Source organism: Oncorhynchus mykiss, chromosome 2 (assembly GCF_057628025.1).
Source record: "Oncorhynchus mykiss isolate SJ-2025 chromosome 2, ASM5762802v1, whole genome shotgun sequence".
NCBI classification, from domain to species: Eukaryota; Metazoa; Chordata; class Actinopteri; order Salmoniformes; family Salmonidae; genus Oncorhynchus; species Oncorhynchus mykiss.
This window is the reverse complement of record NC_143023.1, coordinates 19203258-19222500: the sequence shown is the minus strand read 5'-3', so window position 1 is coordinate 19222500 and position 19243 is coordinate 19203258. Positions and strand designations below refer to the sequence as shown.

The 19243-nt window shown below is 44.4% G+C and overlaps 1 protein-coding gene across 1 annotated transcript in view; it reads right to left on the bottom strand.

The window, feature by feature from the left end:
* Nucleotides 1–18911, bottom strand: part of LOC110534391 (chloride channel protein) — a 55868-nt gene extending 36957 nt beyond the window's left edge. Inside the window, exon 1 of the mRNA XM_036941153.2 lies at nt 18374–18911. Within this exon, the coding sequence (XP_036797048.1) occupies nt 18374–18424 (51 nt within the window). The 5' untranslated portion in view covers nt 18425–18911. The remainder of the gene's footprint in view (nt 1–18373) is intronic.
* Nucleotides 18912–19243: the final 332 nt, after the last annotated feature.

Below are 19243 nucleotides of genomic sequence, written 5' to 3'. Positions count from 1 at the left end.
ACATTGTATATAACCTCTATCTGGATGTCACATCTGTCCTTTCTGTCCTTTAAGACATCCCTGTAAGAGTGACTGTACCTGCCTTGTTTTTGTCCAAGGGGAGGTAGTACAGTATCGTCCTCAATGACTTACAGGTATGGTCAATTAAGTACAACACACACACACACACACACACACACACACACACACACACACACACACACACACACACACAGTCTTGTTTAACTAGCCTTGTGAGGACACACAATTCAGTCCCATTCAAAATCCAATTTTCCCTAACCATTAACCTTAACCCTAAACCTAACCCTAGCTCCTAACCCTAAACTAAACCTAGCTCCTAACACTAACCCTAAACCTAATTCTAACCCTAACAGTAATTCTAACCTTAACCCTAAACCCCCTAGATATAGCATTTGACCTTGTGGGGGCTAACAAAATGGGTTGACAATAGGTTGTCAACAGCTATTCATTCTCCTAGGTCTATTCTCTATAAGCCAGTCGGCCAGTCAGCCAGTCAGTCTAGGAGACTCCAGCTATCCAGTCCAAGATTATAAAACTAACTAAGGACACCTTGCAGGGCATGAATGGAAGTAACCAACAATGCAGCTCAAAAAATAGAGTTAACAAAAATATTTACCAAATAAACTAAAGTTTAAAAAAATCGAATCAACCAAAAAGTAACTCAATACATTTTCATAGCAATAACGAGACTATATACAAGGGGTACCAGTACCGAGTCAATGTGCAGGGTACAGGTTAGTCGAGATAATGTGTAAAATGCATAGATAATTAACAGCGTGTAGTGTAAAAACAAAGGTTGGGCTGTAAATAGTCCGGTGGCCATTTGATTAGTTGTTCAGAGTCTTTTGGACCTAGACGTGGCGCTCGGTACTGCTTGCCATGCGGTAGCAGAGAAAACAGTCTATGACTTGGGTGACTGGAGCCTTTGACAATTTTTAGGGCCTTCCTCTGACACCGCCTTGTGTTGAGGTCCTGGATATCAGGAAGCTTGGCCCCAGTGATGTATTGGGCCATACTGGGCGGCAGGGTAGCCTAGCGGTTAGAGCATTGGACTGAAAGGTTGCCAGATCGAATCCCCGAGCTGACAAGGTAAAAATCTGTTGTTCTGCCCCTGAACAAGGCAGTTAACCCACTGTTCCTAGGCTGTCATTGAGAATAAGAATTTGTTCTTAACTGACTTTCCTGGTTAAATAAAGGTTAAAAAAAAGTATGCACTACCCTCTGTTGAGCAGTTGCCATACTAGGTGGTGATGCAACCAGGTGATGCAACCAGGTGATGGTAGGTGATGCTCTTGATGGTGCAGCTTGATGGTGCAGCTATAGAACATTTTGAGGAGCTGGGGATCCATGCCAAATCTTTTCAGTCTCCTGAGGGGGAAATAGTGTTGTCGTGACCTCTTCACAACTGTCTTGGTGGGATTGGACCATGATAGTTTGATGGTGATGTGGACACCAAGGAACTTGAAGCTATCAACCCGCTCAACCACGATCAGCTCATTTGTCTTGCTTACATTGAGTGAGAGATTGTTGTCCTGGCACCACAGTACAAGGTCTCTGATCTCCTCCCTATAGGCTGTTTCATCGTTGTCGTAATCAAGCCTACCACTGTTGTGTCGTCAGCATACTCAATGATGGTGTTGGAGTCGTGCTTGGCCATGCAGTCGTGAGTGAACAGGGAGTACAGGGAGTACAGGACGGGACTAAGTATTCACCCCCTGTGTTGTTGCCTACCCTTACCACCTGGGGGCAGCCCGTCAGGAAGTCATGGATCCAGTGGGAGATGTTTAGTCCCAGGGTCCTTGGCTCAGTGATGAGCTTTGTGGGCACTATGGTGTTCAACGCTGAGCTGTAGTCAATTAACAGCATTCTCACATAGGTGTTCCTTTTCTCCAGTTGGGAAAGGACAGTGTGGAGTGCGATTGAGATTGCGTCATCTGTGGATCTGTTGGGGGGTATGTGAATTAGGTGGGTCTAGGGATTCTGGCATAATGGTGTTGATGTGAGCCATGACCAGCCTTTCAAAGCACGTCATGGCAACCGACGTGAGTGCTACGTGGTGGTAATCATTTAGGCAGGTTACCTTCGCTTTCTTGTGCACAGGGACTATGGTGTTCTGTTTGTGAATGTTGACCTGTTTAATGGTCTTGCTCATATCGGCTACAGAGAGCGTGATCACACAGTCGTCCGGAACAGCTGGTGCTCTCATGCATGCTTCATTATTGCTTGCCTTGAAGCGAGCATAAAAGGCATTTAGCTCAGCTGGAAGGCTCGCGTCCCTGGGAAGTTCAATGCTGGGTTTCCCTTTGTAGTCAGTAATAGTTTTCAAGCCCTGCCACATCAGACAAGTATCAGAGCCGGTGTAGTAGGATTCGTCTTAGTCCTGTATTGATGCTTTACCTGTTTGATGGTTTGTCTGAGGGCATAGCGGGATTTCTTAGAGCCCGGATTAGTGTCCTGCTCCTTGAAAGCGGCAGCTCTAGCCTTTAGCTCAGTGCGGATGTTGCCGGTATGGCTTCTGGTTGGCTTCTGGTTATCCATGGCTTCTGGTTGGGAAATTGTCAATACATTGTCAATACACTTATTGATGAAGCCGCTGACTGAGGTGGTATACTCTTCAATGCCATTGGATGAATCCTGGGAACATATTCCAGTCTGTGCTAGCAAAACAGTCCTGTGGCATAGCATCCACGTCATCTGACCACTTCCGTATTGAGTGAGTCATTGGTATTTCTATTTCCTGCTTTAGGCTTTGCTTGTAAGCTGGAAACGGGGATAGAATTATATTCAGATTTGCCAAATGGAGGGAGAGGGAGAGCTTTGTATGCGTCTCTGTGTGCGGACGTGGTCTAGAGTTTTTTCCCTCTGGTTGCACATGTGACATGCTGGTAGAAATGAGGGAAAATGGATGTAAGTTTCCCTGCATTAAAGTCTCCAGCTACTAGCAGTGTCGCTTCTGGATGAGCCTTTTCTTGTTTGCTTTATGGCCTTATACAGCAGGTTGAGTACGGTCTTAGTGCCAGCATCGGTATGTGGTGGTAAATAGACGGATACAAATAATATAGATGAGAACTCTCTTGGTAGATAGTGTGGTCTACAGCTTATCATGAGGAATTCTACCTCAAGCGAGAAATACCGCGAGACATTTGTAATATTAGACATCGTGCACCAGCAGTTATTGGCAAATTGACACACACCCCCACCCTTCGTTTTACCAGACGTAGCTGCTCTGTCCTGCCGAAACATGGACAAGCCAGCTGTATATTATCCGTGTCGTCGTTCAGCCAGGTCTCTGTAAAACATCATATTTGATTTAGGAGACTCATTTGTGACTGACAGTACTGGAAATATAATATATGCATGCAAAGGTACAAGGTAAAGTACCGTACACACCTATTGGGACGTTTTTATTTTATTTAACCAGGCAAGTCAGTTAAGAACAAATGATTATTTACAATGGTTGCCTAGGAACAGTGGGATAACTACCTTGTTCAGGGGCAGAACAACAGATTTTTATCTTGTCAGCTCAGGGATTCGATCTTTTGGTTACTGGCCCAACACTCTAACCACTAGGCTAACCGCAGCCCTATCCTCTCCATCTCTCAAAACAATCTCACCTATTCCCCCTCCTCCCTTTCACCCCCCCCCCCCCCCCCCCCCCCAAACTTTCCCTCTCACCACCCCTCAACCCTGTCTCCCCCTTAACCCTCGCCTGCTGGGGTGAAACCCAACTCTGGGTTAAATTTAGGGCCAGTGTGACTCAATGCTCACTGAGACACTTCTCCGCAAACCTCTCTCTCTCTCTCACTCACTCACTCACTCACTCCAAGCTGTTGCATATCATTAACAACTGTTATTGAACAATATTAACCATATATACAGTAATTAAATTGTAAGATCTGCGTATTAACCTAATTAGACCCTTTAGTACAGATAGTTATATAGTATTTACCTAGATATTGCATTTTATTTAATCATGGTGAAAAAGCCAAAACAGGTGACCAAAGCATTCCAAATGTCAGATGGATCTTCTCACCCATGATGTGATGTCTCTATACCAGGCTTCTCAAACTATAGACTACTGACTGACTATAGTCTACTGACCCAGACTATAGCCTGACCCAGACTATAGCCTACCGACTCAGACTATAATCTACTGACTGACTATAGTCTACTGACCCAGACTATAGCCTACTGACTCAGACTATAGCCTACTGACTCAGACTATAGCCTACTGACTGACTATAGTCAACTGCCCCAGACTATAGCCTACTGACTGACTATAGTCTACTGACCCAGACTATAGACTACTGACTGACTATAGTCTACTGACCCAGACTATAGCCTGACCCAGACTATAGCCTGACCCAGACTATAGCCTACCGACTCAGACTATAGTCTACTGACTGACTATAGTCTACTGACCCAGACTATAGCCTACTGACTCAGACTATAGCCTACTGACTGACTATAGTCTACTGCCCCAGACTATAGCCTACTGACTGACTATAGTCTACTGACCCAGACTATAGACTACTGACTGACTATAGTCTACTGACCCAGACTATAGCCTGACCCAGACTATAGCCTACCGACTCAGACTATAGCCTACCGACTCAGACTATAGCCTACCGACTCAGACTATAGTCTACTGACTGACTATAGTCTACTGACCCAGACTATAGCCTACCGAGTCAGACTATAGTCTACTGACTGACTATAGTCTACTGACCCAGACTATAGACTACTGACTGACTATAGTCTACTGACCCAGACTATAGCCTGACCCAGACTATAGCCTACCGACTCAGACTATAGTCTACTGACTGACTATAGTCTACTGACCCAGACTATAGCCTACTGACTGACTATAGTCTACTGACCCAGACTATAGCCTACTGACTGACTATAGTCTACTGACCCAGACTATAGGCTACCGACTGACTATAGTCTACAGACCCAGACTATAGGCTACCGACTGACTATAGTCTACTGCCCCAGACTATAGCCTACCGACTGACTATAGTCTACTGCCCCAGACTATAGCCTACCGTCCAAGACTGACTGACTATAGTCTACTGACCCAGACTATAGCCTACTGACTGACTATAGTCTACTGACCCAGACTATAGACTACTGACTGACTATAGTCTACTGACCCAGACTATAGCCTGACCCAGACTATAGCCTACCGACTCAGACTATAGTCTACTGACTGACTATAGTCTACTGACCCAGACTATAGCCTACTGACTGACTATAGTCTACTGACCCAGACTATAGCCTACTGACTGACTATAGTCTACTGACCCAGACTATAGGCTACCGACTGACTATAGTCTACAGACCCAGACTATAGGCTACCGACTGACTATAGTCTACTGCCCCAGACTATAGCCTACCGACTGACTATAGTCTACTGCCCCAGACTATAGCCTACCGTCCAAGACTGACTGACTATAGTCTACTGACCCAGACTATAGGCTACCGACTGACTATAGTCTACTGCCCCAGACTATAGCCTACCGACTGACTATAGTCTACTGACCCAGACTATAGTCTACTGACTGACTATAGACTAATGACTGACTACAGCCTACTGTCCAATACTATAGTCCACTGACCCAGACTATAGCCTACTGACTGACTATAGCCTGCTGACTGACTATAGCCTACTGACTAGCTATAGTCTACTGACCCAGGTCATAGCCTACTGACCCAGACTATAGCCTACTGACCCAGACTATAGCCTACCGACTCAGACTATAGCCTACTGACTGACTATAGCCTACTGACTGTATAGCCTACTGACTGACTATAGTCTACTGACCCAGACTATAGCCTACTGACTGACTATAGTCTACTGACTGACTATAGTCTACTGACCCAGACTATAGCCTACTGACTGACTATAGTCTACTGACCCAGACTATAGGCTACCGACTGACTATAGTCTACTGCCCCAGACTATAGCCTACCGACTGACTTTAGACTAATGACTGACTACAGCCTACTGTCCAAGACTATAGTCCACTGACCCAGACTATAGCCTACTGACTGACTATAGCCTGCTGACTGACTATAGCCTACTGACTAACTATAGTCTACTGACCCAGGTCATAGCCTACTGACCCAGACTATAGCCTACTGACCCAGACCATAGCCTACTGACCCAGACCATAGCCTACTGACCCAGACTATAGCCTACCGACTCAGACTATAGTCTACTGACTGACTATAGTCTACTGACCCAGACTATAGCCTACTGACTGACTATAGTCTACTGCCCCAGACTATAGCCTGCTGACTGACTATAGTCTACTGACCCAGACTATAGCCTACTGACTGACTATAGTCTACTGACTGACTATAGTCTACTGACCCAGACTATAGGCTACCGACTGACTATAGTCTACTGCCCCAGACTATAGCCTACCGACTGACTATAGTCTACTGCCCCAGACTATAGCCTACCGCCCAAGACTATAGTCCACTGACCCAGACTATAGTCTACTGACTGACTATAGACTAATGACTGACTACAGCCTACTGTCCAAGACTATAGTCCACTGACCCAGACTATAGCCTACTGACCCAGACTATAGCCTACTGACTGACTATAGCCTACCGACTGACTATAGTCCACTGACCCAGACTATAGTCTACTGACTGACTATAGACTAATGACTGACTACAGCCTACTGTCCAAGACTATAAACCAGACTATAGCCTACTGACCCAGACTATAGCCTACTGACTGACTATTCAGACTGATGTTGTTGTGTTAATGGAACAGAACATTAAGTGATTTACTTCCAGGTCACACAGCTGCCTTGACCCCTGGCCTGGCTGAGAGAGGTTGTGACCTCTGGAGCTGGGGCTGTGCTGACAGACACACACCAACAGAAAGACACTGTCTGTGTCTCTATGTGTGTACAGAGAACAGCTCAAAATGAGCAAACAGCGCAAACTGGCCCTAACCAGAACAGAAAGGGGAGTGGGAGGCCCCGATGTACAAATGAGCAAGAGGACAAGTACATTAGAGTGTCAATTTTGAGAAACAGATGCCTCACAAGTCCTCAACTGGCAGCTTCATTAAATAGTACCTGCAAAACACCAGTCTCAATGTCAACAGTGAAGAGGCGACTCAAGGATGCTGGCCAGTTGAGGACTTGTGAGGCGACTGTTTCTGTGAAGGGAGTAGTACACAGCGTTGTACGAGAGCTTCAGTTTTTTGGGCAATTTCTTACATGGAATAGCCTTCATTTCTCAGAACAAGAATAGAGTTTCAGAAAAAAGTTTGTTTCTGACCATTTTGAGCCTGTAATCAAAACCCATAAATGCTGATGCTCCAGATACTCAACTACTCTAAAGAAGGCCGCTTTTATTGCTTCTTTAGTCAGAACAACAGTTTAACAGCTGTGCTAACATAATTGCAAAATAGTTTTCTAATGATTAATTAGCCTTTTAAAATGATAAACTTGGATTAGCTAACACAACGTGCCATTGGAACACAGAAGTGATGGTTGCTGATAATGGGCCTCTGTACGCCTATGTAGATATTCCATTAAAAATCAGCCATTTTGTGTGTGTGTGTGTGTGTATATTTGTGACCTTGAAGTGATAACCTGTATAGATAATCTGCTCCTCTTACAACATGGGACACACCTCACTACATAAGCCCAGTCCACCATCCTCAGAAGGTGTTTAGCTAGCTTACTTAAAAATCTTGTAGGAAATTATCCCCGGCCGTGCCAAGGCATTGAATAAATAAACAGTATTAAGATAGTGTACCAGTTTCAACAGCTCCACACACCCTTCTCCCACGTTTCTCTCCCCCTCTGTAACCCACCATAGTGATCATAACACACACACACACACACTCTCTCTCACAGACACACACACACAGCCCCATCATAGTGATCATCCCTGTGTGATAGACGTGGGTACCTCCAGTGGGGGGATATTAAGCCTGTAAATAGTGTGACTAATTTAGATGTCTTATTTTTATCTGACCTCTGGTCCCATAGACACTCTGCTAGGGCCAGGGATTAAGGATTTGCCTTGGGCAAGAGGCCACCACGTCTCTGCAACCTCCAAGACAGAGAGAGGGAGGAGAAGAGGGAGAGGGGAAAGACACAGGAGAGAAGAGGAGGGGGACAGAGGAAGGAGAGGGGCCTCCTTGGGTAGACCTCAACTCTATCCTAGCACCTCCAAGGGAAAGAAAGAGAGAAGAGGAGAAGAAAGAGAGGAAGAGCAGAGAGAGAAGGAGAGGGAGAAGAGGGGGAATTGAGGCAGCCTTAGGCAGCTTTCCAACCATTCAGCCATTACAATGAGCCCGTCCTCCTATAGCTCCTCCCACCAGCCTCCACTGATGAGGATTTAAAATGATGAAGTTGAGGAGAAGGTGACATGACCATAGAAATACAATGACTAGAATGGGCTTGGAACCTCTAACCCTGGAAATGAGACTGGTAAACTCATGGGTACACTCCCAATGGCTGCCTGGTACTGTGATGCAATCATTTCCATGGTAATGTAGAATGCTCATTCAAAGGATGCTAAGTGATGCTGCTCATTTGATGCATTTTTTTAAATGTCAGTTGAATTGATTCAACAATTCACAGCACAGATTGATGGGTACACTTTCTGCTTTTCTCCTATGGGTATACTCAAAATGGCTGCGAGTCCACCCATTTTGTCATCATTGACTTGAATGGGGACACCTGTTCTATTCATAATTATTCTATGGACATAACTTCATCCCTCCACGTGTTCACAGGGAAATGATGCTGTATAATTACATTGAACCTGTCTGCTCACATTTCCTGCTATAGGAATATCTATTTATATCCATGAAAACAGTGATAGCTTTACAAGACTGAAGTCTTAGGAGCATTCTGACCACCATACCAGAGATGGATATCAATTAGAGGGATCTTAACTTTTCCCATACACTGAGTATACAAAACATTAAGAACACCCGCTCCCTCTGCTGTTTCCTGAAGTCCACGATCAGCTCATTCATTTTGTTGACGTTGAGGGAGAGATTGTTTTACTGGCACCACACCGCCAGGGCCCTCACCTCCTCCCTGTAGGCTGCCTCATCATTATTGGTAATCAGCCCTACTACTGTTGTGTTGTCTGCAAACTTGATGATTGAGTTGGAGGCATGTGTGGCCACCCAGTCATGGGTGAACAGGGAGTACAGGAAGGGGCTGAGCACGCACCCTTGTGGGGCCCATGTGTTGAGGATCAGTGAAGTGGAGATGTTGTTTCCTACCTTCCCCACTTGGGGGTGGCCCGTCAGAAAGTCCAGGACCCAGTTGCACAAGGTAGGGTTCAGACCCAGGGCCCCGAGCTTAATGATGAGCTTGGAGGGTACTGTGGTGTTGAAGGCTGAGCTTTAGTCAATGAACAGCATTCTTAGGTAGGTATTCCTCTTGTCCAAATGGGATAGGGCAGTGTGCAGTGTGATGACGATTCCATCGTCTGTGTATCTATTGGGGCGGTAAGCAAATTGAAGTGGGTCTAGGGTGTCAGGTAAGTTAGAGGTGATATGATTCTTAACTAGCCTCTCAAAGCACTTCATGATGACAGAAGTGAGTGCTACGTGGCGATACTCATTTAGTTCAGTTACTTTTGCTTTCTTGCGTACAGGAACGATGGTGGACATCTTGAAACAAGTGGGGACTGCAGACTGTGATAAGGAGAGATTGAATATGTCTGTAAACACTCCAGCCAGCTGGTCTGCGCATGCTCTGAGGACACGGCTAGGGATGCAGTCTGGGCTGGCAGCCTAGCGAGGGTTAACACGCATAAATGTCTTACTCGTGTCTGGCCACGGAGAACGACAGCCCACAGTCCTTGGGAGAGGGCTGCGTTGGTGGCACTGTGCTTTTTACATTTTATTCAACCTTTATTTAACCAGGAAAAGCCCATTGAGACCCAGAGACTCTTTTTCAAGGGAGACCTGGTCAGGAAGGCAGCAACAATCAATACATTACAAAATGAAAACATACAACAATACAATACAACATGATCCAGCCTTAAAAAGCATTTACACTCATCTGTAACAGTCTCCCATCAAAATGTAAAATTCATTCAGTGGCACTAACATATCTAGATGAAGCATGGACTGTAGACTATTCCATGCGTCTGGTGCACAAGAAGAGGAGGCAGTCTTGCCTAATACTGTAAATGTCCTGGGGACTTTAAGTAGCAACCACCTAGCAGACCGGGTATGGCAACTGCTGGTGGTGAAGGAGACCAGACTACAGAGATAAAGAGTGAGTTCACCCAAAGGGGCTTTGTAGATGAACACATACAAATGTATCTTTCTGTGCATATAAAGTGAGGTCCAACCAACCATTTGGTACAATGTGCAATGGTGAGTGAGTGACTTGGCATTTGTAATAAAGCACAAGGATGCATGATAAACAGAGTCCATTCTCTGTAAGATGGAGGAGGCTGTGTGCATATACAACAAGTCACCATAATCAATTACAGAGAGAAGAGTGGCCTGAACAAGCTTCTTTCTAGCCATAAGCGGGAAGCAAGCCTTATTACCAAAATAAAAACCCATTTTCAATTTAAGCTTTGTCACAAGATTATCCACATGAACTTTAAAGGACAACTTGTCATCCAACCAAATACCTATTTGGAGGATGACACTTTTTCAATGGATAAGCCACCAGATGTGACAATGCTAACGTTCTCTGGCAGAGTTCTAGCTGTGGTAAAGGTCATGCATTTAGTTTTTTTGCACATTCAAGACCAGTTTGAGACCACAAAGGGAGGCCTGCAGTGACTGAAAAGCAGTCTGGAGCTCTTCAACAGCCTGAACCAGAGAAGGAGCACATTAATATATACAGTTGAAGTCAGAAGTGTACATACACCATAGCCAAATACATTTAAACTCAGGTTCACACAATTCCAGACATTTAATCCTAATAAAAATTCCCTGTTTTAGGTGAGTTAGGATCACCACTTTATTTGAAGGTAAAATGTCAGAATAATAGAGAGAATAGAGAGAATGATTTATTTCAGCTTTAATTTATTTTGTCACATTGCCAGTGGGTCAGAAGTTTACATACACTCAATTAGTATTTGGTAGCATTGCCTTTAAATTGTTTAACTTGGGTCAAACATTTTGGGTAGCCTTCCACAAGCTTCCCACAATAAGTTGGGTGAATTTTGGCCCATTCCTCCTGACAGAGCTCGTATAACTGAGTCAGGTTTGTAAGGCCTCCTTGCTCGCACACGCTTTTTCAGTTCTGCCCACAAATGTTCTATAGGATTGAGGTCAGGGCCACTCCAATACCTTGACTTTGTTGTCCTTAAGCCATGTGGCGGCAGGGTAGCGTAGTGGTTAGAGTGTTGGACTAGTAACCGGATTGTTGCAAGTTCAAGCTGACAAGGTGCAAATCTGTCATTCTGAACAGACAATTAACCCACTGTTCCTAGGCCATCATTGATAATAAGAATTTGTTCTTGACTTGCCTAGTTAAATAAAGGTATAATAATACAAAATTAAAAAAATTGCCACAACTTTGGAAGTATGCTTGGGGCCATTGTCCATTTGGAAGACCCATTTGCAACCAAGCTTTAACTGATGTCTTGAGATGTTGCTCCAATCAATCCACATAATTTTCCTATCCTCATGATGCCATCTATTTTGTGAAGTGCAGAAGTCCCTCCTGCAGCAAAGGACCCCCACAACATGATGCTGCCACCACCGTGCTTCACGGTTGGGATGGTGTTCTTTGGCTTTGCAAGCCTCCTCCCCTTTTCCCTCCAAAGATAACAATGGTCATTGTAGCCAAACAGTTCTATTTTTGTTTCATCAGACCAGAGGACATTTCTACAAAACGTCCTTTGCTGTGGTTCTGGGATTGATTTACACTTTTCGGCACCAAAGGACGTTCATCTCTCGGAGACAGAACGTGTCTCTTTCCTGAGCGGTATGACGGCTACGTGGTCTCATGGTGTTTATACTTGCGTACTATTGTTTGTACAGAGGAACGTGGTAACGTTTGGAAATTGTTCCCAAGGATGAACCAGATTTGTGGAGGTCTACAATTTTGTTTTGAGGTCTTGGCTGATTTCTTTTGATTTCCCATGATGTCAAGCAAAGAGGTACTGAGTTTGAAGGTAGGCCTTGAAATACATCAACAGGTACACCTCCAATTGACTCAAATGATGTCAATTAGCCTATCAGAAGCTTCTAAAGCCATGACATAATTTTTGGGAATGTTCCAAGCTGTTTAAAGGCACAGTCAACTTATTGTATGTAAACTTCTGACGCACTGGAATTGTGATACAGTGAATAATAAGTGAAATAATCTGTCTGTAAACAATTGTTGGAAAAATTGTTTGTGTCATGCACAAAGTAGATTTCCTAACTGCCTTGCCAAAACTGTAGTTTGTTAACAAGAAATTTGTGGAGTGGTTGAAAAACTAGTTTAAATGACTCCAACCTAAATGTATGTAAACTTCTGACTTCAACTGTAACTGTATCATCTGCTTATAGATGTAACTTCGCTGGTTGCATCCCATTTCCCAAATCATTAATAAAAAGTGTGAGCAACACAGGAGCTAAAATGGAACCCTGGGACACACCTCTATTAATCTCAAGAATGCTAGAGTTGTGATTGTCAGTATATACACACTGTGTCTGTCAGAAAGATAGTTCCAAACCAAGCTCCTGCCCCTTTAGTCTAGCTAGCAACAATTCACGGTCAACTGAATCAAAGGCCTTTGATAAATCCACAAACAGAGCAGCGCAATATTGCTTTTTATCAAGTGCATTAATGATGTCGTTTGCCAACCACTGCCATAGCTGCAGTTGTGGTGCTGTGCCCCGATCTAAAGCCAGACTGAACCCCGCTCAGTATGTTCTTTTCAATTAACTGTGAGTTCTGTGAGTTCACTAGGGATTCATAGATTTTGGCCAGGATGGGGAGTTTAGAGACAGGATGCATCTGAGGGATCTCCACCCTTTAGTAGTGGGAGTACATAAGCTGATTTCCAAATGTTGGGTATGGAATTGGTCAAGAGACTCAAGTTGAAAATGTGAGCCACAGGTTCAATAATAATACCAGCTGCTATCTTTAACCTCTCTGGGATATGTGGGACGCTAGTGTCCCACCTGGCCATAAGCCAGGGAAAATGCAGAGCGCCAAATTCAAATAAATTACTATAAAAATAAATCACATGCAAGATAGCAAATTAAAGCTACACTTGTTGTGAATCCAGCCAACATGTCAGATTTCAAAAAGGCTTTTCGGCGAAAGCAAACGATACTATAATCTGAGGATAGCACCATAGTAAACAAAGAGAGAAAGCATATTTCAACCTTTCAGGTGCGTCACAAAATGCAGAAATAAAAATATAATTCATGCCTTACCTTTGACGAGCTTCTTTTGTTGGCACTCCAATATGTCCCATAAACATCACAAATGGTCCTTTTGTTCGATTAATTCAATATATATCCAAAATGTCAATTTATTTGGCGCGTTTGATCCAGAAAAACACCGGTTCCAACTTGCTCAACGTGACTACAAAATATCTCAAAAGTTACCTGTAAACTTTGCCAAAAGATTTCAAACGACTTTAGTAATACAACTTTAGGTATTTTTTTACGTAAATAATCGATACAATTGAAGACTGGATGATCTGTGTTTAATACAGGAAGAAAACAAACTGAAGCATGCTTTCTGGTCACGCGCCTCTATCTAACAGTACACTTCATGTGACCCTCGTTCAAGATGGCCGTACTTCTTCATCACACAAAGGAAAAACCTCAACCAATATCTAAAGACTGTTGACATCCAGTGGAAGCGATGGGAACTGCAAGAAGGTCCCTTAGATATCTGGATTCCCAATGAAAGCCCATTGAAAAGAGAGTGACCTCAGGGTTTCACCTGCTAAATAAGTTCTGTTATGCTCACAGACATGATTCAAATAATATGCACATCTTATCTTCTGGGGATGAGTAGCAGGCAGTTGAATTTGGGAATGCATTTCATCCGGACGTGAAAATACTGCCCCCTGTCACCAAGAAGTTAAGAGGTAGCGGTCCAGGTTGTCTGGACCTGCAGACTTTTTAGTGTCTATTGCCTTTAGTGCTTTATAGACCTCAGTATAAGAAACAGGCTCAAAGTTCAAATGGTTCACATGAGGGCCTATATCATAGTTGACTGTAGCCGAGTTTACATTAGAGGCCTGGGCCCCACCATTATCAAAAACTGACCCAGCAGATATGAAGTGCTTGTTAAAAGCCCCTACAATATCGGCTTTATCCTTCACAGCCAAAGGATACATTAGAACCTGATACTGATTTGATTAGCTTCCAGAACTTGGTAGGGTTGTTTAGGTTCTCTGTCACTGCATTTAAATAGTCATCTGATTTGGACTTCCTGATCAATCCTGTGCAATTGTTTCTTAGCACTCTGAAGGAGGCCCAGTCAACAGGAACATTTGTATGTCAAGCTTGAGCCCAATAGATATTTCTCTTTCTAATCAATTCTGCCAAGTTATCTGAAAACCAGGGATTGTCCCTTCCACTGATTCTAAATGTCTTCACAGGGGCATGCTTAGTCCCAGGCAGTGTCAACATCGGGAATCAGACTTACTGTCAACATTATGGTACAGATCATGTAAGAATGCTTGCTCATCAAATTGTCTAAATGTCGTTTAAAAATATAATGGGTTTTGGCTTTGGTCATTTTTGTATTTCTAACACAAGTAATTGCACAGTGATCACTGACATCATTACAGAATATCCCAGTCGATGTGTATTTGTGAGGAGTCTTCGTTAGAATAATGTCCAATAGCGTTGATTTGTTAGGTGCTCTTGGATTCGGTCTTGAAGGCGCATTAATTCATTGAGTGAGATTCAGAGAGTCAAACAGTTCTTTAAATGAGTTCCATACAGATGTAAACATGTCCCAGTTCAAATCTCCTAAAATAATGAATTCAGAGTGATTAAGCTTGCAGGACATCAGAAAGAGAGTTGAGAGCGTGTCCCGAAGCCGAGGGCGGTCTGTAGCAGCCAACTACAGTGATGTGGGAGTCCTTATATATGTTCACTTTAACCGCAAGCAATTCAAAATGTTTGGCTTTGGAAATTGAGAGAATTTCAGAGGTGTTAAACTCAGATTTCACATAAATTGCAATCCACCGTACTTTACTCATCTGATCATTCTTAAAACCATGTACCCATTATCTGACTCAGATTTATTTAGCCAAGTTTCTGATACAACCATTACGTCTACATTTGTCATTTTGGCCCATTTTCTAATCATGTTTGGAAATAGACTTCTGACGTTAACATGCAAGTGGCCAAAATCTGCTTTGTTTTTAAAATCATAGAGAGTCGGTAGAGATAGCATGGTATCTACCGGCCCAGGGTTTGGTCGCACGTTACCAGAGATCAACAATAAAAGCATATCAATATATCCCAGTTGCCCAAGTGTGAGGACTTGGTGGAGCCTGCACCATTGTTAATAAAACGTACTGAGTCTAAGCCCCAGAGCAGGCAAAGAAGGTATTTAGCTTGTCTGAAAGCAAGACGTCACTGTCCCTGACGTGGCTCGTTTTACCTTCGTAGTCCGTGATTGTCTGTAGACCCTGCCACATACGTCTCATGTCTGAGCCATTGAATTGTGACATTTTGCCTGTTTGATTGCCTTATGGAGGGAATAACTACACTGTTTGTATTATACCATATTCCCAGTCACCTTGCCATGGTTAAATGCGGTGGTTCGTGTTTTCAGTTTGCGCGAATGCTGCCATCTATCCATGGTTTCTGGTTAGGTTTTGATAGTAACAGTGGGAACAACATCCCCTATAAACTTCCTGAAGAACTCAGTCACCGTGTCCGTGTATACTTCAATGTTATTCTCAAAGGGTACCCAGAACATATCCAGGCGGCGTGATCAAATCAATCTTGAAGCATGAATTCTGATTGGTCAGACCAGCGTTAAATCGACCTTAGCACGGGTACATCCTGTTTGAGTTTCTGACTATAGGAAGGGAAGAGCAAAGTGGAGTTGTGATCTGATTTGCTAAAGGGAGGGTGGGGGAGGACCTTGTAGGCATCTCGAAAGGGGGAGTAGCAGTGGTCAAGTGTTTTAGCAGAGCGAGTACTACACTAAATGTGTTGATAGAACGTTTTCCTCAAATTTGCTTTGTTAAAATCCCCAGCTACAATAAATGCGGCCTCAAGATATGAACAAAAGGACTTGAGTTTCTGTTTGTTATCACAATCACACAATCACTCACTTCTTCCCGGAGAGTTCTTTATTCCTGTCTGTGCGATGTACTGAGAACCCAGCTGGCTATATGGACGGAGAAAGTATATCCCGAGAGAGCCATGATTCCGGAAACAGAGTATGTTACAGTCCTTGGTGTCTTCGTGGAAGGGGTTCCTCGCCCTGAGCTCGTCTACTTTATTGTCCAGAGACTGAAAATAAGCGAGTAATATACTTGGAAGTGGTGGATGGTGTGCACAATTCCTGAGTCGGACTAGAAGTCCACTCCGAATACCTCTTCTCCACCGGCAGGGTCTTGGAGCAGCCTCTGGGATAAGTTAAATTGCCCTGGGGGGTAGAAACAAAGGATCCAATTCGGGAAAGTCGTATTCCTGGCGGTAATGTTGATGATTTACCGTCACTCTGATATCCAAAAGTTATTTCCGGCTGTATGTAATAACACAAAAAACGAAATACTGCAAAGCTGCAATGTCTGTCAGCGCCATCTTGCCACATCGGAGAAATTGAAGCTGTTCCAAGGGCAAAAGGAGGGGGGGAGGATGAGGGTGCAACTCAATATTAGGAAGGTGTTCCTAATGTTTGGTATACTCAGATGAATGGGGGGCCATGAAATCTCATACATGAAGAAGCAACAAGAATTCAGATTCTCTTCTTGAAGACAGGCCAGGAGAGAACGAGGGAGGACTAGGTTCTCTACAGCGTCAGATATTTATGTCATCACACCAGCAGAACAGACAAGCTCATAACACCTGAGCACAGAACATTATTATAGCTTCAAGTTCCTTGGCGCTCACATCACAACCTCAGGAGGCTGACAAGAGTGGTGTGGTGAGTCCAGTACATTAATGTGGCCGAGCTCCCTGCCATCTAGGACCGCTATATCAGGCGGTTTCAGGGAAAGGACCAAAAAATGACCAAAGACTCCAGCCACCCAAGCCATAGACTGTTCACTCTGCTACCGTCCGGGCAAATGGTACTGGAGCATTGGCTCTTGGACCAATAGGCTTTGAGTCAGCTTCTACCCGTAAGAAATAAGAATGGCACCCAAACTATCTGCATTGACTATCTTGCACTGACCATACGCACACACACTAGACTAAATTCTGTATACAAACCATATGCACACACTAACTCACACACATTACATTGACACTCCCACACATACTCACAAGCACAGACATGCAGACCAACACAACACAAACACACATACATACACAATACACATCATTTGCTGCTGCTACTCTGTTCTTTATTTTACTCTTATTATTATTTATTCTGATGCACAGTCACTTTACCTTGCCATCATATACATATCTACCTCAAATACCTTGTACCTCTGCACATTGATCTGGTACTAGTACTCCCTGTATATAGCTCCATTCTTGATCTGCTACTGGTACTCCTGTATATAGATCCATTCTTGTTTTTTATTTTATTCCTTGAGTTACAATTTTTATTTTTTTGCATTGTTGGGAAGGGCTCATAAGAAAGCATTTCATGGTAAAGTCTATACAAGTTGTCACAAATAAAATTTGATTTGCAAATGAGAGAGAAGTGGACGGATGGACAGACGGGCAGAGAGTGAGAGGTGGACAGGCGGGTAGAGAGTGAGAGGTGGACAGACGGGTGGAGAGTGAGAGGTGGACAGGCGGGTAGAGAGTGAGAGGTGGACAGACGGGCAGAGAGTGAGACGTGGACAGACGGGCAGAGAGTGAGAGGTGGACAGGCGGGTAGAGAGTGAGAGGTGGACAGACGGGTGGAGAGTGAGAGGTGGACAGACGGGCGGAGAGTGAGAGGTGGACAGACGGGCGGAGAGTGAAAGGTGGACAGACGGGCAGAGAGTGAGAGGTGGACAGACGGGCAGAGAGTGAGAGGTGGACAGACAGGCAGAGAGTGAGAGGTGGACAGACGGGTAGAGAGTGAGAGGTGGACAGACGGGCGGAGAGTGAGAGGTGGACAGACGGGCAGAGTGAGAGGTGGACAGACGGGCAGAGACAGAGATGGACTGAGACGGACGGACACTCGGACAGGTAGAGTGAGAAGTGGACAGACTGATGGACAGACAGACAGAGACCTACCAGGGTCTGTTGGTATCTCAGAGCCTTCCTTTGCGACGCATCTGCAGCCATTGACACGCTGTCACTGACCCAAAAATAACCCTGATGGTGGCTTCAGCATTTCCACCCGCACACTCTCAGCTAAACAAACACACGTCAAGAGTGTACACACTTTCTTACATATGCATTCTAACATACACAGCAGTTCAGTGCGCACACACACACTTGAGATTGACACTTGTTCAGATCCAATCTTGTTCAGTTGATCCAGAGGCGGTGTACCCTCCACCTGTCCTGTAAGACAGTCAACAGAAAGACGTCTGTACAGAGACTCCTGGTAGTGATATGAGGCAGAGACAGACGCAGCGCTTTCCTTTATTAGAACAGCAGACACCTAATCACACACACAGCAGGGCTCACGTTAACGACACCGATACTGGCATACAAGCCTCTTGTCCCCGTGAGCAGGCCAGCTAGACCCATGGGCCATTAGATCTTTGTTTTTGGATGGGGTGTTTTTGTTTGGACAGGCAGGGGTGAGGGTGATGCCACCCCCCACAGGGCTGCCCCTGCAACGTGAGGGTAGGTGCACATTAACACCCCCGTCATCAGCCAATGATGCAAGGCTATCCCTTCGAACCCTCACATGCTCCAAGCCCTCATTCCCCCTGCTGTATCAGCATACCTCTTCCCTATCAGCAATCTGTAATGGACTTCACTAGGCCAGATGTAGCAGTCAAAATAACGCACATTGCCATCTATCCCATCTGATATAATGGTTTTCAGTCTGGGTTGTAGGCGTGCATCTCAAAAGTCTGAAGTGGTTCTCACTCAATCATGTTTACTGCTCTGAAATCACCTGTTTCCATTTCAGCCGGATGAGACAGCATG